The sequence below is a fragment of the Oncorhynchus nerka genome, unplaced genomic scaffold, assembly GCF_034236695.1.
Source record: "Oncorhynchus nerka isolate Pitt River unplaced genomic scaffold, Oner_Uvic_2.0 unplaced_scaffold_1181, whole genome shotgun sequence".
Classification (NCBI taxonomy): domain Eukaryota; kingdom Metazoa; phylum Chordata; class Actinopteri; order Salmoniformes; family Salmonidae; genus Oncorhynchus; species Oncorhynchus nerka.
The window spans coordinates 39,433-60,812 of NW_027040154.1; the positions used below are offsets into that span (position 1 = coordinate 39,433).

At 37.9% G+C, this 21,380-nt stretch overlaps 2 protein-coding genes across 2 annotated transcripts in view; one reads left to right on the top strand and one right to left on the bottom strand.

Annotated features, from left to right (window-relative positions):
- Positions 1-13: 13 nt before the first annotated feature.
- Positions 14-21,129, bottom strand: LOC135569239 (nuclear pore complex protein Nup50-like). The gene is made up of 5 exons (XM_065016017.1): positions 21,119-21,129; positions 19,902-20,658; positions 10,234-10,304; positions 9,488-9,606; positions 14-224 (listed from the first exon to the last, which is right to left on the bottom strand). The coding sequence occupies exons 1-5, from the start codon at positions 21,127-21,129 to the stop codon at positions 25-27; spliced, it is 1,158 nt and encodes a 385-aa protein (XP_064872089.1). The 3' UTR covers positions 14-24.
- A 181-nt stretch (positions 21,130-21,310) lies between these two features.
- Positions 21,311-21,380, top strand: part of LOC135569240 (nuclear pore complex protein Nup50-like) — a 24,463-nt gene continuing 24,393 nt past the window's right edge. The window contains 1 exon segment of the mRNA XM_065016018.1: positions 21,311-21,353. Within this exon segment, the coding sequence (XP_064872090.1) occupies positions 21,311-21,353 (43 nt within the window).

Consider the following 21,380-nt stretch of genomic DNA (forward strand, 5'->3'; position numbering starts at 1 on the left):
CCCAGGATCCAGGGGGCTCGTCCTCTAAGCTTTCTTCTCCTCCAGTATGTTGTGCAGTTCATCAGCGTCCTCTGCGGTTTTGACCCTGATCAGCATGGCGACAGGGTTGCTAGGGTTGTTGTGGTCCACGACAGGGTTAGGAACACACATCACCATCACGTTGTTCTTCCCCATCCTGGAACAGAGTATGGAGGGCTGGACCATGATGTTCAGCAGGATGTTACCTGGAGGAGAGAGAGGGGGGTGTTATTGATGAGGGCTGGACCATGATGTTCAGCAGGATGTTACCTGGAGGAGAGAGAGGGGGGGTGTTATTGATGAGGGCTGGACCATGATGTTCAGCAGGATGTTACCTGGAGGAGAGAGGGGGGGGGGTGTTATTGATGAGGGCTGGACCAGGACGTTCAACAGGATGTTACCTGGAGGAGAGAGGGGGGGGGGTGTTATTGATGAGGGCTGGACCAGGATGTTATTAATAAGGTTTAGTAAGGCTTAATAAGGCTTAATGCAGTAAGGTTTAATAAGGCTTAATGCAGTAAGGTTTAATAAGGCTTAATAAGGCTTAATGCAGTAAGGTTTAATAAGGTTTAATAAGGTTTAATAAGGTTTAATAAGGCTTAATGCAGTAAGGTTTAATAAGGCTTAATGCAGTAAGGTTTAATAAGGCTTAATGCAGTAAGGTTTAATAAGGTTTAATAAGGCTTAATGCAGTAAGGTTTAATAAGGTTTAATAAGGCTTAATGCAGTAAGGTTTAATAAGGTTTAATAAGGCTTAATGCAGTAAGGTTTAATAAGGTTTAATGCAGTAAGGTTTAATAAGGCTTAATACAGTAAGGTTTAATAAGGTTTAATAAGGCTTAATGCAGTAAGGTTTAATAAGGCTTAATGCAGTAAGGTTTAATAAGGTTTAATGCAGTAAGGTTTAATAAGGTTTAATAAGGCTTAATACAGTAAGGTTTAATAAGGTTTAATAAGGCTTAATGCAGTAAGGTTTAATAAGGCTTAATGCAGTAAGGTTTAATAAGGCTTAATGCAGTAAGGTTTAATAAGGCTTAATGCAGTAAGGTTTAATAAGGCTTAATGCAGTAAGGTTTAATAAGGCTTAATAAGGTAAGGTTTAATAAGGCTTAATACAGTAAGGTTTAATAAGGTTTAATAAGGTTTAATACAGTAAGGTTTAATAAGGTTTAATAAGGTTTAATGCAGTAAGGTTTAATAAGGCTTAATAAGGCTTAATGCAGTAAGGTTTAATAAGGCGTAATGCAGTAAGGTTTAATAAGGCTTAATGCAGTAAGGTTTAATAAGGTTTAATAAGGCTTAATACAGTAAGGTTTAATAAGGTTTAATAAGGTTTAATGCAGTAAGGTTTAATAAGGCTTAATAAGGCTTAATGCAGTAAGGTTTAATAAGGCGTAATGCAGTAAGGTTTAATAAGGCTTAATGCAGTAAGGTTTAATAAGGCTTAATGCAGTAAGGTTTAATAAGGCTTAATACAGTAAGGTTTAATAAGGTTTAATAAGGTTTAATGCAGTAAGGTTTAATAAGGCTTAATACAGTAAGGTTTAATAAGGCTTAATGCAGTAAGGTTTAATAAGGTTTAATAAGGTTTAATGCAGTAAGGTTTAATAAGGCTTAATACAGTAAGGTTTAATAAGGTTTAATAAGGTTTAATGCAGTAAGGTTTAATAAGGCTTAATACAGTAAGGTTTAATAAGGTTTAATAAGGTTTAATGCAGTAAGGTTTAATAAGGCTTAATACAGTAAGGTTTAATAAGGCTTAATGCAGTAAGGTTTAATAAGGTTTAATAAGGTTTAATGCAGTAAGGTTTAATAAGGCTTAATACAGTAAGGTTTAATAAGGTTTAATGCAGTAAGGTTTAATAAGGCTTAATGCAGTAAGGTTTAGTAAGGCTTAATGCAGTAAGGTTTAATAAGGTTTAGTAAGGTTTAATGCAGTAAGGTTTAATAAGGTTTAGTAAGGCTTAATGCAGTAAGGTTTAATAAGGCTTAATGCAGTAAGGTTTAATAAGGTTTAGTAAGGTTTAATGCAGTAAGGTTTAATAAGGTTTAATAAGGCTTAATGCAGTAAGGTTTAATAAGGCTTAATACAGTAAGGTTTAATAAGGTTTAATAAGGTTTAATAAGGCTTAATGCAGTAAGGTTTAATAAGGTTTAATAAGGCTTAATGCAGTAAGGTTTAATAAGGTTTAATAAGGTTTAATAAGGCTTAATGCAGTAAGGTTTAATAAGGCTTAATGCAGTAAGGTTTAATAAGGTTTAATAAGGCTTAATGCAGTAAGGTTTAATAAGGTTTAATAAGGCTTAATGCAGTAAGGTTTAATAAGGCTTAATGCAGTAAGGTTTAATAAGGTTTAATAAGGCCTAATGCAGTAAGGTTTAATAAGGTTTAATAAGGCCTAATGCAGTAAGGTTTAATAAGGTTTAATAAGGCTTAATGCAGTAAGGTTTAATAAGGTTTAATAAGGTTTAGTAAGGCTTAATGCAGTAAGGTTTAATAAGGCTTAATAAGGCTTAATGCAGTAAGGTTTAATAAGGCTTAATGCAGTAAGGTTTAATAAGGTTTAGTAAGGCTTAATGCAGTAAGGTTTAATAAGGCTTAATGCAGTAAGGTTTAATAAGGTTTAATAAGGCTTAATGCAGTAAGGTTTAATAAGGCTTAATGCAGTAAGGTTTAATAAGGCTTAATGCAGTAAGGTTTAATAAGGTTTAGTAAGGCTTAATGCAGTAAGGTTTAATAAGGCTTAATAAGGCTTAATGCAGTAAGGTTTAATAAGGTTTAATAAGGTTTAATAAGGTTTAATAAGGCTTAATGCAGTAAGGTTTAATAAGGCTTAATGCAGTAAGGTTTAATAAGGCTTAATGCAGTAAGGTTTAATAAGGTTTAATAAGGCTTAATGCAGTAAGGTTTAATAAGGTTTAATGCAGTAAGGTTTAATAAGGCTTAATGCAGTAAGGTTTAATAAGGCTTAATGCAGTAAGGTTTAATAAGGTTTAATAAGGCTTAATGCAGTAAGGTTTAATAAGGCTTAATGCAGTAAGGTTTAATAAGGCTTAATGCAGTAAGGTTTAGTAAGGCTTAATGCAGTAAGGTTTAATAAGGCTTAATGCAGTAAGGTTTAATAAGGCTTAATGCAGTAAGGTTTAATAAGGCTTAATACAGTAAGGTTTAATAAGGTTTAATAAGGCTTAATGCAGTAAGGTTTAATAAGGCTTAATGCAGTAAGGTTTAATAAGGCTTAATGCAGTAAGGTTTAATAAGGCTTAATGCAGTAAGGTTTAATAAGGCTTAATGCAGTAAGGTTTAATAAGGCTTAATGCAGTAAGGTTTAATAAGGCTTAATGCAGTAAGGTTTAATAAGGCTTAATACAGTAAGGTTTAGTAAGGTTTAATAAGGCTTAATGCAGTAAGGTTTAATAAGGTTTAATAAGGCTTAATGCAGTAAGGTTTAATAAGGTTTAATAAGGCTTAATGCAGTAAGGTTTAATAAGGCTTAATGCAGTAAGGTTTAATAAGGCTTAATGCAGTAAGGTTTAGTAAGGTTTAATAAGGCTTAATGCAGTAAGGTTTAATAAGGTTTAATAAGGTTTAATGCAGTAAGGTTTAATAAGGCTTAATGCAGTAAGGTTTAATAAGGCTTAATGCAGTAAGGTTTAATAAGGTTTAATAAGGCTTAATGCAGTAAGGTTTAATAAGGTTTAATAAGGCTTAATGCAGTAAGGTTTAATAAGGCTTAATGCAGTAAGGTTTAATAAGGTTTAATGCAGTAAGGTTTAATAAGGCTTAATGAAGTAAGGTTTAATAAGGCTTAATGCAGTAAGGTTTAATAAGGCTTAATGCAGTAAGGTTTAATACGGCTTAATAAGGTAAGGTTTAATAAGGCTTAATACAGTAAGGTTTAATAAGGTTTAATGCAGTAAGGTTTAATAAGGCTTAATGCAGTAAGGTTTAATAAGGTTTAATAAGGCTTAATGCAGTAAGGTTTAATAAGGTTTAATAAGGCTTAATGCAGTAAGGTTTAATAAGGTTTAATGCAGTAAGGTTTAATAAGGCTTAATGCAGTAAGGTTTAATAAGGTTTAATGCAGTAAGGTTTAATAAGGCTTAATGCAGTAAGGTTTAATAAGGCTTAATGCAGTAAGGTTTAATAAGGCTTAATGCAGTAAGGTTTAATAAGGTTTAATGCAGTAAGGTTTAATAAGGTTTAATAAGGCTTAATGCAGTAAGGTTTAATAAGGCTTAATGCAGTAAGGTTTAATAAGGTTTAGTAAGGCTTAATAAGGTTTAATAAGGCCTAATGCAGTAAGGTTTAATAAGGTTTAATAAGGCTTAATGCAGTAAGGTTTAGTAAGGCTTAATGCAGTAAGGTTTAGTAAGGTTTAATGCAGTAAGGTTTAATAAGGCTTAATAAGGCTTAATGCAGTAAGGTTTAATAAGGTTTAATAAGGCTTAATGCAGTAAGGTTTAGTAAGGCTTAATGCAGTAAGGTTTAATAAGGCTTAATGCAGTAAGGTTTAGTAAGGTTTAATGCAGTAAGGTTTAATAAGGCTTAATGCAGTAAGGTTTAATAAGGCTTAATGCAGTAAGGTTTAGTAAGGTTTAATGCAGTAAGGTTTAATAAGGTTTAATGCAGTAAGGTTTAATAAGGTTTAATAAGGCTTAATGCAGTAAGGTTTAATAAGGTTTAATAAGGTTTAATGCAGTAAGGTTTAATAAGGCTTAGTAAGGCTTAATGCAGTAAGGTTTAGTAAGGCTTAATGCAGTAAGGTTTAATAAGGTTTAGTAAGGCTTAATGCAGTAAGGTTTAATAAGGCTTAATAAGGCTTAATGCAGTAAGGTTTAATAAGGTTTAATAAGGTTTAATAAGGTTTAATAAGGCTTAATGCAGTAAGGTTTAATAAGGCTTAATGCAGTAAGGTTTAATAAGGCTTAATGCAGTAAGGTTTAATAAGGTTTAATAAGGCTTAATGCAGTAAGGTTTAATAAGGTTTAATGCAGTAAGGTTTAATAAGGCTTAATGCAGTAAGGTTTAATAAGGCTTAATGCAGTAAGGTTTAATAAGGTTTAATAAGGCTTAATGCAGTAAGGTTTAATAAGGCTTAATGCAGTAAGGTTTAATAAGGCTTAATGCAGTAAGGTTTAGTAAGGCTTAATGCAGTAAGGTTTAATAAGGCTTAATGCAGTAAGGTTTAATAAGGCTTAATGCAGTAAGGTTTAATAAGGCTTAATACAGTAAGGTTTAATAAGGTTTAATAAGGCTTAATGCAGTAAGGTTTAATAAGGCTTAATGCAGTAAGGTTTAATAAGGCTTAATGCAGTAAGGTTTAATAAGGCTTAATGCAGTAAGGTTTAATAAGGCTTAATGCAGTAAGGTTTAATAAGGCTTAATGCAGTAAGGTTTAATAAGGCTTAATGCAGTAAGGTTTAATAAGGCTTAATACAGTAAGGTTTAGTAAGGTTTAATAAGGCTTAATGCAGTAAGGTTTAATAAGGTTTAATAAGGCTTAATGCAGTAAGGTTTAATAAGGTTTAATGCAGTAAGGTTTAATGGCAATGCAGTAAGGTTTAATAAGGCTTAATGCAGTAAGGTTTAATAAGGTTTAATAAGGCTTAATGCAGTAAGGTTTAATAAGGTTTAATAAGGTTTAATGCAGTAAGGTTTAATAAGGTTTAATGCAGTAGGTTTAATGCAATGCAAGGTTTAATAAGGTTTAATGCAATGTAAGGTTTAATAAGGTTTAATAAGGCTTAATGCAGTAAGGTTTAATAAGGTTTAATAAGGTTTAATGCAGTAAGGTTTAATAAGGTTTAATGAAGTAGGTTTAATAAGGCTTAATGCAGTAAGGTTTAATAAGGCTTAATGCAGTAAGGTTTAATAAGGTTTAATGCAGGTAAGGTTTAATAAGGCTTAATGAAGTAAGGTTTAATAAGGCTTAATGCAGTAAGGTTTAATAAGGCTTAATGCAGTAAGGTTTAATAAGGCTTAATGCAGTAAGGTTTAATAAGGCTTAATGCAGTAAGGTTTAATAAGGTTTAATGCAGTAAGGTTTAATAAGGTTTAATAAGGCTTAATGCAGTAAGGTTTAATAAGGCTTAATGCAGTAAGGTTTAATAAGGCTTAATGCAGTAAGGTTTAATAAGGTTTAATAAGGTTTAATGCAGTAAGGTTTAATAAGGTTTAATAAGGTTTAATGCAGTAAGGTTTAATAAGGCTTAATGCAGTAAGGTTTAATAAGGCTTTAGTAAGGTTTAATAAGGTTTAATAAGGTTTAATGCAGTAAGGTTTAATAAGGTTTAGGTTTAATAAGGCTTAATGCAGTAAGGTTTAATAAGGTTTAATAAGGTTTAATAAGGCTTAATGCAGGTTTAATAAGGTTTAATAAGGCTTAATGCAGTAAGGTTTAATTTAAGGTTTAATAAGGTTTAATAAGGCAATAAGGTTTAATAAGGTTTAATGCAGTAAGGTTTAATGGTTTAGTAAATGGTTTAATAAGGTTTAATAAGGCTTAATGCAGTAAGGTTTAATAAGGTTTAATAAGGCTTAATGCAGTAAGGTTTAATAAGGCTTAATGCAGTAAGGTTTAATAAGGTTTAATAAGGTTTAATGCAGTAAGGTTTAATAAGGCTTAATGCAGTAAGGTTTAATAAGGTTTAATAAGGCTTAATGCAGTAAATAAGGTTTAATAAGGCTTAATGCAGTAAATAAGGTTTAATAAGGCTTAATGCTTAATGTAAGGTTTAATAAGGCTTAATGCAGTAAGGTTTAATAAGGTTTAATAAGGCTTAATGCAGTAAGGTTTAATAAGGTTTAATAAGGCTTAATGCAGTAAGGTTTAATAAGGTTTAGTAAGGCTTAATAAGGTTTAATAAGGCTTAATGCAGTAAGGTTTAATAAGGTTTAATAAGGCTTAATGCAGTAAGGTTTAATAAGGTTTAATAAGGCCTAATGCAGTAAGGTTTAATAAGGTTTAATAAGGCTTAATGCAGTAAGGTTTAATAAGGTTTAATGCAGTAAGGTTTAATGCAGTAAGGTTTAATAAGGTTTAATAAGGTTTAATAAGGCTTAATGCAGTAAGGTTTAATAAGGTTTAATAAGGTTTAATAAGGTTTAATGCAGTTTAATAAGGCTTAATGCAGTTTAATAAGGCTTAATGCAGTAAGGTTTAATAAGGTTTAGTAAGGCTTAATGCAGTAAGGTTTAATAAGGCTTAATGCAGTAAGGTTTAATAAGGTTTAGTAAGGCTTAATGCAGTAAGGTTTAATAAGGCTTAATGCAGTAAGGTTTAGTAAGGCTTAATGCAGTAAGGTTTAATAAGGTTTAATAAGGCTTAATGCAGTAAGGTTTAATAAGGTTTAATGCAGTAAGGTTTAATAAGGTTTAGTAAGGTTTAATGCAGTAAGGTTTAATAAGGTTTAATAAGGCTTAATGCAGTAAGGTTTAATAAGGCTTAATGCAGTAAGGTTTAATAAGGCTTAATGCAGTAAGGTTTAATAAGGTTTAATAAGGCTTAATGCAGTAAGGTTTAATAAGGCTTAATGCAGTAAGGTTTAATAAGGTTTAATAAGGCTTAATGCAGTAAGGTTTAATAAGGTTTAATAAGGCTTAATGCAGTAAGGTTTAATAAGGTTTAGTAAGGCTTAATGCAGTAAGGTTTAATAAGGTTTAGTAAGGCTTAATGCAGTAAGGTTTAATAAGGCTTAATGCAGTAAGGTTTAATAAGGCTTAATGCAGTAAGGTTTAATAAGGTTTAATAAGGCTTAATGCAGTAAGGTTTAATAAGGTTTAATAAGGCTTAATGCAGTAAGGTTTAATAAGGTTTAATAAGGCTTAATGCAGTAAGGTTTAATAAGGTTTAGTAAGGCTTAATGCAGTAAGGTTTAATAAGGTTTAATAAGGCTTAATGCAGTAAGGTTTAATAAGGCTTAATGCAGTAAGGTTTAATAAGGTTTAGTAAGGCTTAATGCAGTAAGGTTTAATAAGGCTTAATGCAGTAAGGTTTAATAAGGCTTAATGCAGTAAGGTTTAATAAGGCTTAATGCAGTAAGGTTTAATAAGGTTTAATAAGGCTTAATGCAGTAAGGTTTAATAAGGTTTAGTAAGGCTTAATGCAGTAAGGTTTAATAAGGCTTAATGCAGTAAGGTTTAATAAGGCTTAATGCAGTAAGGTTTAATAAGGCTTAATAAGGCTTAATGCAGTAAGGTTTAATAAGGTTTAATAAGGCTTAATGCAGTAAGGTTTAATAAGGTTTAATAAGGCTTAATGCAGTAAGGTTTAATAAGGTTTAATAAGGCTTAATGCAGTAAGGTTTAATAAGGTTTAGTAAGGCTTAATGCAGTAAGGTTTAATAAGGCTTAATGCAGTAAGGTTTAATAAGGCTTAATGCAGTAAGGTTTAATAAGGTTTAATAACATACCCAGGTTGGTGTCAGTGGTCTCTAGATAAGGTTTAATCAGGTTGAATAACATACCCAGGTTGGTGTCAGCAGTTTAATAAGGTTTAATAACATATGCCAGGTTGGTGTCAGCAGTCTCTAGATAAGGTTTAATAAGGTTGAATAACATACCCAGGTTGGTGTCAGCAGTCTCTAGATAAGGTTTAATAAGGTTTAACATACCCAGGTTGGTGTCAGCAGTCTCTAGATAAGGTTTAATAAGGTTGAATAACATACCCAGGTTGGTGTAATGCTAGATAAGGTTTAATAACATACCCAGGTTGGTGTCAGTGGTCTCTAATGCATAAGGTTCAATCAGGTTGAATAACATACCCAGGTTGGTGTCAGCGGTCTCTAGATAAGGTTTAATCAGGTTGAATAAAATACCCAGGTTGGTGTCAGTGGTCTCTAGATAAGGTTTAATAAGGAAAGGTTGAATGCATACCCAGGTTGGTGTCAGCGTTTAGATAAGGTTTAATAACATAAGGTTGGTGTCAGCAATCTCAGATAAGGTTTAACATACCCAGGTTGGTGTCAGCAGTCTCTAGATAAGGTTTAATTAGGTTTAACATACCCAGGTTGGTGTCAGCAGTCTCTAGATAAGGTTTAATGCAGTAAGGTTTAATAACATACCCAGGTTGGTGTCAGCGGTCTTAGATAAGGTTTAATCAGGTTGAATAACATACCCAGGTTGGTGTCAAGCGGTCTCTAGATAAGGTTTAATAAGGTTGAATAACATACCCAGGTTGGTGTCAGTCTCTAGATAAGGTTTAATAACATACCCAGGTTGGTGTCAGTAAAGGTTTAATAACATACCCAGGTTGGTGTCAGCGGTCTCTAGATAAGGTTTAATAACATACCCAGGTTGGTGTCAGCCGTCTCTAGATAAGGTTGAATAACATACCCAGGTTGGTGTCAGCAGTCTCTAGATAAGGTTTAATAACATACCCAGGTTGGTGTCAGCCGTCTCTAGATAAGGTTGAATAACATACCCAGGTTGGTGTCAGCGGTCTCTAGATAAGGTTTAATAACATACCCAGGTTGGTGTCAGCGCGGACTAGCAGCTGTGTCTTTCCGTCTGAGGTGGTCTTCAGATGCAGCGTTCCAACTCCCTTCTCCTTGAACTCCGTCTCTTTCTTGTAGAACAGTTTACACCTGGAACACACACACACACACACACACACACACACACGACTAACGTCAAGTTCATCAATAGCATTGAGTTAATTCACTGTTTTATTTACTGTTTCCTAAGCATAAGAATATATATATATTTTTTTTAACCTTTATTTAACTAGGCAAGTCAGTTAAGAACAAATTCTTATTTTCGATTACGGCATCCCATAATACATCCCATAATGCATCCCATAATGCATCCCATAATGCATCCCATAATGCATCCCATAATACATCCTATATACATCCCATAATGCATCCCATAATGCATCCCATAATGCATCCCATAATACATCCTATATACATCCCATAATGCATCCCATAATGCATCCCATAATGCATCCCATAATACATCCCATAATACATCCCATAATGCATCCCATAATACATCCCATAATACATCCCATAATGCATCCCATAATGCATCCCATAATACATCCCATAATGCATCCCATAATGCATCCCATAATGCATCCCATAATACATCCCATAATACATCCCATAATACATCCCATAATGCATCCCATAATGCATCCCATAATGCATCCCATAATACATCCCATAATGCATCCCATATTTGAAATGTTTCTGTAAAAGGAGACCTACTTCTTGGAGTAGAACGCGTCAGTCTCCTTAATCTCCTGGACTTCCACTTTGGGAGGTTCATCCGGTTTCATCTACGGGACGACAAGGGTCTCTATGAAGAGGTTTTTAATAAACCAAACGGACAGATGAAACAAAAACACACGGCCTAAATCCACTTTACACTAAGAACATTTACAAAATACACTATTTATTTTCCACAATGTTACACTGGGATTAAAAAAAAAATGTTGAACCTGCAGTCTTTTATAGAGGTTTAATATAAAAAAATGTTGAACCATAACCAGGTAACATTCTGGTTGGTGTCAGCAGTCTCAGCACCATATCACCAGGTAACATTCTGAGTATGTTTAATAAGGTTTAATAACATTCTGACCCAGGTTGGTAACATTCAGTATGTCTCTAGATCAAGGTTTAATCAGGTTCACCAATAACATTCCCAGGTTGGTGTCAGCAGTCTCTATATCACCAGGTTTAATATGGTTGAATAGCATATCCCAGGTTGGTGTCAGCGGTCTCTGAGTATGGTTTAATAGCACCATATCACCAGGTTGGTGTCAGCGGTCTCTAGATAAGTTGTTTAATAACATATCCCAGGTTTCTGAGTATGTTGTCTCATACAGCACCATATCACCAGGTAACATTCTGAGGTTTAATAACATATCCCAGGTTGGTGTCAGCAGTCTCTAGATAAGGTTCTGAGTATGTTGTCTATCAGCACATACCCAGGTTGGTTCTGAGCAGTCTCTAGACCATTTCAAGGTAACATTCTGGTTGGTGTCAGCAGCACCATATCACCAGGTAACATTCTGAGGTTGTCTATAACCATATCACCAGGTTTCTGGTGTCAGCGGTCTCTCAGACCATAAGGTTTAATTCTGACATATCACCAGGTTGGTTCTGAGTATGTTGTCTAGCAGCTGTTGTCTATTATCACCAGGTAACATGAGTATGTTGTCTATCAGCACCATATCACCAGGTAACATTCTGAGTATGTTGTCTAACTCAGCACCATATCACCAGGTAACATTCTGAGTTGTTGTCTAACACTTTAGCAGTATCACCAGGTAACATTCAGATGTTGTCAGCACACCATATCACAGGTAACATTCTGAGTTCTATCACTATCAGCACCATATCAGTTTCTTATGTTGTCTATTTAGCACCATATCACCAGGTTCATTCTGAGTAAGCAGCACCATATCACCAGGTAACATTCTGAGTATGTTGTTTTAACCACCAGGTTTATTTGTCTATCAGGCAAGTCAGCACCATATCACCAGGTAACATTCTGAGTATTTGTCTATCACTATCAGCACCATATCACCAGGTAACATTCTGATATATTTTTCATCAGCCCATATCACCAGGTGCACATTAGTATGTTGTCTAGCAGCACCATATCATAACATTCTGAGTATGTTGTCTATAATACATATCCCAGGTAACATTCTGAGGATGTTGTCTATCACCATATCACCAGGTAACATTCTGAGTATGTTGTCTAATAACATCCCATATGCATAACATTCTGATATGCATCCCATATCACCAGGTAACAATCTGATATAGCAGCACCATATCACCAGGTAACATTCTGAGTAATGTCATCCAATATCACATCCTAGTACATTGTCTATAACCATATCACCAGGTAATATGTTGTCATCAATCTGAGTATGTTGTCTATCAGCACCATATCACCAGGTAACATTCTGATCTATCCACCATATCACCAGGTAACATTCTGAGTATGTTGTCTATCACTATCAGCACCATATCACAGGTAACATTCTGAGTATGTTGTCTATCACTATCAGCACCATATCACCAGGTAACATTCTGAGTATGTTGTCTATGCATCCCATATCACCAGGTAACATCCTGATAATGCATCCCATAATACATCCCATAATGCATCCCATATAACATTGAGTATGTTGTCTATCAAAGCACCATATCACCAGGTAACATTCTGAGTATGTTGTCTATCACTAACAGCACCATATCACCAGGTAACATTCTGAGTATGTTGTCTATCAGCACCATATCACCAGGTAAACATTCTAGCAGCACCAGCACCATATCACCAGGTAACATTCTGAGTATGTTTCTATCCGACTCCTCAGCACCATATCATAACATTCTGGTATGTTGTCTATCAGCACCATATCACCAGGTAACATTCTGACGTATGTTTGTCTATCATCACCATATCACCAGGTAACATTCTGAGTATGTTTCAGCACCATATCACCAGGTAACATTCTGAAGAGTTGTTGTCTAGCAGCACCATATCATAACCAAACGGACAGATAAAACAAAGTATGTTGTCATCAGCCTAAATCCAGGTAACATTCTGACTAAGAACATTTACAAAATACACTGATTTATTTTCCACAATGACCTTACACTGGGTAACATTCTGAGTATGTTGTCTATCATTTTATAGAGGTTAATCTGGGAAAAAAAATGTTGAACCATATCACCAGGTAACATTCTGAGTATGTTGTCTATCAGCACCATATCACCAGGTAACATTCTGAGTATGTTGTCTATCAGCACCATATCACCAGGTAACATTCTGAGTATGTTGTCTATCAGCACCATATCACCAGGTAACATTCTGAGTATGTTGTCTAGCAGCACCATATCACCAGGTAACATTCTGAGTATGTTGTCTATCAGCACCATATCACCAGGTAACATTCTGAGTATGTTGTCTATCAGCACCATATCACCAGGTAACATTCTGAGTATCAGCATGTTGTCTATCAGCACCATATCACCAGGTAACATTCTGAGTATGTTGTCTATCAGCACACCATATCACCAGGTAACATTCTGAGTATGTTGTCTATCAGCACCATATCACCAGGTAACATTCTGAGTATGTTGTCTATCAGCACCATATCACCAGGTAACATTCACTAGCAGCACCATATCACCAGGTAACATTCTGAGTATGTTGTCTATCAGCACCATATCACCAGGTAACATTCTGAGTATGTTGTCTATCAGCACCATATCACCAGGTAACATTCTGAGTATGTTGTCTATCAGCACCATATCACCAGGTAACATTCTGGTAACATTCTGAGTATGTTGTCTAGCAGCACCATATCACCAGGTAACATTCTGAGTATGTTGTCTAACACTAGCAGCACCATATCACCAGGTAACATTCTGAGTATGTTGTCTATCAGCACCATATCACCAGGTAACATTCTGAGTATGTTGTCTATCAGCACCATATCACCAGGTAACATTCTGAGTATGTTGTCTAGCAGCACCATATCACCAGGTAACATTCTGAGTATGTTGTCTATCACTATCAGCACCATATCACCAGGTAACATTCTGAGTATGTTGTCTATCAGCACCATATCACCAGGTAACATTCTGAGTATGTTGTCTAGCAGCACCATATCACCAGGTAACATTCTGAGTATGTTGTCTAACAGCACCATATCACCAGGTAACATTCTGAGGATGTTGTCTATCACTATCAGCACCATATCACCAGGTAACATTCTGAGTATGTTGTCTATCACTAACAGCACCATATCACCAGGTAACATTCTGAGTATGTTATCTATCAGCACCATATCACCAGGTAACAATCTGAGTATGTTGTCTAGCAGCACCATATCACCAGGTAACATTCTGAGTATGTTGTCTATCAGCACAATATCACCAGGTAACATTCTGAGTATGTTGTCTATCAGCACCATATCACCAGGTAACATTCTGAGTATGTTGTCTATCAGCACCATATCACCAGGTGACATTCTGAGTATGTTGTCTATCAGCACCATATCACCAGGTAACATTCTGAGTATGTTGTCTATCAGCACCATATCACCAGGTAACATTCTGAGTATGTTGTCTATCACTATCAGCACCATATCACCAGGTAACATTCTGAGTATGTTGTCTATCAGCACCATATCACCAGGTAACAATCTGAGTATGTTGTCTATCACTAACAGCACCATATCACCAGGTAACAATCTGAGTATGTTGTCTATCAGCACCATATCACCAGGTAACAATCTGAGTATGTTGTCTATCACTAACAGCACCATATCACCAGGTAACATTCTGAGTATGTTGTCTAACAGTAGCAGCACCATATCACCAGGTAACATTCTGAGTATGTTGTCTAACACTAGCAGCACCATATCACCAGGTAACATTCTGAGTATGTTGTCTATCAGCACCATATCACCAGGTAACATTCTGAGTATGTTGTCTAACACTAGCAGCACCATATCACCAGGTAACATTCTGAGTATGTTGTCTAGCAGCACCATATCACCAGGTAACATTCTGAGTATGTTGTCTATCAGCACCATATCACCAGGTAACATTCAGCACCATATCACCAGGTAACATTCTGAGTATGTTGTCTATCAGCACCATATCACCAGGTAACATTCTGAGTATGTTGTCTATCAGCACCATATCACCAGGTAACATTCTGAGTATGTTGTCTATCAGCACCATATCACCAGGTAACATTCTATCAGCACCATATCACCAGTAACATTCTGAGTATGTTGTCTATCAGCACCATATCACCAGGTAACATTCTGAGTATGTTGTCTAGCAGCACCATATCACCAGGTAACATTCTGAGTATGTTGTCTAACAGCACACCATATCACCAGGTAACATTCTGAGTATGTTGTCTATTCACCAGGTGAGTATGTTGTCTAACACTAGCAGCACCATATCACCAGGTAACATTCTGAGTATGTTGTCTAGCAGCACCATATCACCAGGTAACATTCTGAGTATGTTGTCTATCAGCACCATATCACCAGGTAACATTCTGAGTATGTTGTCTATCAGCACCATATCACCAGGTAACATTCTGAGTATGTTGTCTATCAGCACCATATCACCAGGTAACATTCTGAGTATGTTGTCTATCACTATCAGCACCATATCACCAGGTAACATTCTGAGTATGTTGTCTATCAGCACCATATCACCAGGTAACATTCTGAGTATGTTGTCTAGCAGCACCATATCACCAGGTAACATTCTGAGTATGTTGTCTAACAGCACCATATCACCAGGTAACATTCTGAGGATGTTGTCTATCACTATCAGCACCATATCACCAGGTAACATTCTGAGTATGTTGCCTATCACTAACAGCACCATATCACCAGGTAACATTCTGAGTATGTTGTCACAGCATATCACCAGGTAACATTCTGAGTATGTTGTCTATCACTATCAGCACCATATCACCAGGTAACATTCTGAGTATGTTGTCTATCAGCACCATATCACCAGGTAACATTCTGAGTATGTTGTCTATCAGCACCATATCACCAGGTAACATTCTGAGTATGTTGTCTATCAGCACCATATCACCAGGTAACATTCTGAGTATGTTGTCTATCAGCACCATATCACCAGGTAACATTCTGAGTATATCACCCAGGTAACATTCTGAGTATGTTGTCTATCAGCACCATATCACCAGGTAACATTCTGAGTATGTTGTCTATCACTATCAGCACCATATCACCAGGTAACATTCTGAGTATGTTGTCTATCACTATCAGCACCATATCACCAGGTAACATTCTGAGTATGTTGTCTATCAGCACCATATCACCAGGTAACATTCTGAGTATGTTGTCTAGCAGCACCATATCACCAGGTAACATTCTGAGTATGTTGTCTAACAGCACCATATCACCAGGTAACATTCTGAGGATGTTGTCTATCACTATCAGCACCATATCACCAGGTAACATTCTGAGTATGTTGTCTATCACTAACAGCACCATATCACCAGGTAACATTCTGAGTATGTTGTCTATCAGCACCATATCACCAGGTAACATTCTGAGTATGTTGTCTATCACTATCAGCACCATATCACCAGGTAACATTCTGAGTATGTTGTCTATCAGCACCATATCACCAGGTAACATTCTGAGTATGTTGTCTATCAGCACCATATCACCAGGTAACATTCTGAGTATGTTGTCTATCAGCACAATATCACCAGGTAACATTCTGAGTATGTTGTCTATCAGCACCATATCACCAGGTAACATTCTGAGTATGTTGTCTATCAGAACCATATCACCAGGTAACATTCTGAGTATGTTGTCTATCAGCACCATATCACCAGGTAACATTCTGAGTATGTTGTCTAGCAGCACCATATCACCAGGTAACATTCTGAGTATGTTGTCTAACACTAGCAGCACCATATCACCAGGTAACATTCTGAGTATGTTGTCTATCAGCACCATATCACCAGGTAACATTCTGAGTATGTTGTCTATCAGCACCATATCACCAGGTAACATTCTGAGTATGTTGTCTATCAGCACCATATCACCAGGTAACATTCTGCACCATATCACCAGGTAACATTCTGAGTATGTTGTCTATCACTATCAGCACCATATCACCAGGTAACATTCTGAGTATGTTGTCTATCAGCACCATATCACCAGGTAACATTCTGAGTATGTTGTCTAGCAGCACCATATCACCAGGTAACATTCTGAGTATGTTGTCTATCACTATCAGCACCATATCACCAGGTAACATTCTGAGTATGTTGTCTATCAGCACCATATCACCAGGTAACATTCTGAGTATGTTGTCTAGCAGCACCATATCACCAGGTAACATTCTGAGTATGTTGTCTAACAGCACCATATCACCAGGTAACATTCTGAGGATGTTGTCTATCACTATCAGCACCATATCACCAGGTAACATTCTGAGTATGTTGTCTATCAGCAGCACCATATCACCAGGTAACATTCTGAGTATGTTGTCTATCAGCACCATATCACCATAACAATCTGACCAGTCTAGCAGCAACATATCACCAGGTAACATTCTGAGTATGTTGTCTATCAGCACCATATCACCAGGTAACATTCTGAGTATGTTGTCTATCAGCACCATATCACCAGGTAACATTCTGAGTATGTTGTCTATCAGCACCATATCACCAGGTAACATTCTGAGTATGTTGTCTATCAGCACCATATCACCAGGTAACATTCTGAGTATGTTGTCTATCAGCACCATATCACCAGGTAACATTCTGAGTATGTTGTCTATCAGCACCATATCACCAGGTAACATTCTGAGTATGTTGTCTATCACTATCAGCACCATATCACCAGGTAACATTCTGAGTATGTTGTCTATCACTATCAGCACCATATCACCAGGTAACATTCTGAGTATGTTGTCTATCAGCACCATATCACCAGGTAACATTCTGAGTATGTTGTCTAGCAGCACCATATCACCAGGTAACATTCTGAGTATGTTGTCTACAGCACCATATCACCAGGTAACATTCTGAGTATGTTGTCTATCACTATCAGCACCATATCACCAGGTAACATTCTGAGTATGTTGTCTATCACTAACAGCACCATATCACCAGGTAACATTCTGAGTATGTTGTCTATCAGCACCATATCACCAGGTAACATTCTGAGTATGTTGTCTACCATATCACCAGGTAACATTCTGAGTATGTTGTCTATCAGCACACATATCACCAGGTAACATTCTGAGTATGTTGTCTATCAGCACCATATCACCAGGTAACACCTATATATCACCAGGTAACATTCTGAGTATGTTGTCTAGCAGCACCATATCACCAGGTAACATTCTGAGTATGTTGTCTAGCAGCACCATATCACCAGGTAACATTCTGAGTATGTTGTCTATCACTATCAGCACCATATCACCAGGTAACATTCTGAGTATGTTGTCTATCAGCACCATATCACCAGGTAACATTCTGAGTATGTTGTCTATCACTATCAGCACCATATCACCAGGTAACATTCTGAGTATGTTGTCTAGCAGCACCATATCACCAGGTAACATTCTGAGTATGTTGTCTATCACTATCAGCACCATATCACCAGGTAACATTCTGCTAGCACACCATATCACCAGGTAACATTCTGAGTATGTTGTCTATCACTAACAGCACCATATCACCAGGTAACATTCTGAGTATGTTGTCTAGCAGCACCATATCACCAGGTAACATTCTGAGTATGTTGTCTATCAGCACCATATCACCAGGTAACATTCTGAGTATGTTGTCTATCACTATCAGCACCATATCACCAGGTAACAATCTGAGTATGTTGTCTATCATTAGCAGCACCATATCACCAGGTAACATTCTGAGTATGTTGTCTATCAGCACCATATCACCAGGTAACATTCTGAGTATGTTGTCTATCACTATCAGCACCATATCACCAGGTAACATTCTGAGTATGTTGTCTAGCAGCACCATATCACCAGGTAACATTCTGAGTATGTTGTCTATCACTAGCAGCACCATATCACCAGGTAACAATCTGAGTATGTTGTCTAGCACTAACAGCACCATATCACCAGGTAACATTCTGAGTATGTTGTCTATCACTAACAGCACCATATCACCAGGTAACATTCTGAGTATGTTGTCTATCACTATCAGCACCATATCACCAGGTAACATTCTGAGTATGTTGTCTAGCAGCACCATATCACCAGGTAACATTCTGAGTATGTTGTCTATCACTAGCAACACCATATCACCAGGTAACATTCTGAGTATGTTGTCTATCAGCACCATATCACCAGGTAACATTCTGAGTATGTTGTCTATCACTAACAGCACCATATCACCAGGTAACATTCTGAGTATGTTGTCTAGCAGCACCATATCACCAGGTAACATTCTGAGTATGTTGTCTATCAGCACCATATCACCAGGTAACAATCTGAGTATGTTGTCTATCACTAACAGCACCATATCACCAGGTACCCTACATACATAACACCCTCCATATCGTACCTGTTGTCTAACAGCACCATATCACCAGGTACCCTACATACATAACACCCTCCATATCGTACCTGTTGTCTAACAGCACCATATCACCAGGTACCCTACATACATAACACCTTCCATAACACCCTCCATACCTGTTGTCTAACAGCACCATATCACCAGGTACCCTACATACATAACACCCTCCATATCGTACCTGTTGTCTAACAGCACCCTATCACCAGGTACCCTACATACATAACACCCTCCATACCGTACCTGTTGTCTAACAGCACCATATCACCAGGTACCCTACATACATACATACATAACACCCTCCATACCGTACCTGTTGTCTAACAGCACCATATCACCAGGTACCCTACATACATACATACATAACACCCTCCATATCACCCTCCATACCGTACCTGTTGTCTAACAGCACCATATCACCAGGTACCCTACATACATACATACATAACACCCTCCATACCGTACCTGTTGTCTAACAGCACCCTATCACCAGGTACCCTACATCACCAGGTACCCTACAGCACCATATCATACCTACATGTAACACCCTCCATACCGTAACAGCACCATATCACCAGGTACCCTACATACATAACACCCTCCATATCGTACCTGTTGTCTAACAGCACCATATCACCAGGTACCCTACATACATAACACCCTCCATATCGTACCTGTTGTCTAACAGCACCATATCACCAGGTACCCTACATACATAACACCCTCCATACCGTACCTGCTGTCTAACAGCACCATATCACCAGGTACCCTACATACATAACACCCTCCATATCGTACCTGTGGTCTGGGTGGGGGCAGCCTCCGCTTTGGCCCCACTGAAGGAGAAGGCAGGAGGAGCAGCGCCTCCAAACAGGGAGGAGGAGGAGACACTAGGAGCTCCTCCGGTGCTCAGAGACCCCAACAATGAGCTGTTCCCCTTCTGGCCCAAGCTAAAGCTGATGCCAGCGGGGATCGGAGCGGCTGAGCTGTCCCCCGGGGCTGTAGCGCTGCCGTCCTTGTCCTTACTGAAGGAGAACACCGGGGCCGTGGTGGTCGAGCTGGCGGCGCTAGAGGAGGGTGGTGGTGGTGTACTGACTGCCTGCTTCTCCACTGGTTCCTCTGCTCTGCTCCTGCTCTCTGAGCCTCCGTCCACCACCACAGCAGCTCCAGTCACAGCTCCAGTCCCTCCACTCCCTCCGTACTTCTTATCGATGCTGGCCAGGTGCTTTTCATAGTCCCTGAAGATGGGGTTTAGGTCACAGAGAGGGTTTCCGTTGACGTGCTTGGTGATCCAGTCCCTGACAGAGCAGTTGAGAGCTGTGAGCTGCCTACTGTATTCCTGGTTGTTACCGCTGTTAGAGGAGAGAGAGGAGCTGAGAGACCGACTGGAAACCACGGGGGAGGAGCCATTAGACTGCTGCCCTGTGATGACAGCACTGGAGGAGGGGCCGCTGAATGTTAATGAACCTAGGAGAGGAGGAGGGGGGAGGAAGAGAGGGGATAGAGGAGAGGAGGAGAGGGGATAGAGGGGAGGAGAGGGGATAGAGGAGGAGAGGGGATGAGGGGATAGAGGAGGAGAGGGGAGGAGGAGAGGGGATAGAGGAGGGGGAGGAAGAGAGGGGATAGAGGGAGAGAGAGGAGGAGGAGGGGGATAGAAGAGAGGAGGGGATAGAGATGAGGGATAGAGGAGAGGAGGAGAGGGGATAGAGGGGAGGAGGAGGGGGGATAGAAGAGAGGAGGGGATAGAGATGAGGGATAGAGGAGAGGAGGAGAGGGGATAGAGGGGAGGAGGAGGGGAGGAGGAGGAGGGGGGATAGAGGGGAGGAGGAGGTGAAGAGAGAACGAGAATGTAAACGTTCCAGCAGAGAGAGAAGCCGTGATACCTCACAGTAGCCTTAAGGCTTCAGCTTGAGTCACCTGGCGCCTAGCAACACAACGACTGTGTTGCCATACCTTCCTCCTTCGCTTGAAAAACAAGAAGGGGGAAAAAGGCAATAGTACCGTTTGTCCATCTTGAGATGCCGTAGTCGGTAAACACTTCCTCAAAATGACTCAAGAAATGTATATTTCTCCATCTGACTAGGATGTTTGGTGAAAAGATTTGCATGAAAAGTAGCCTATCATTGAATGACAAAACAGATCTATGAAGAATCATGCCGAAGACCAAAACATCACAAAATGGCGTCATCATAAATGGACAAACTGTTTCAGATGGGAAGCACGCGGTACGCCCGCAGTATGCACTGTGTTTCAGATGGGAAGC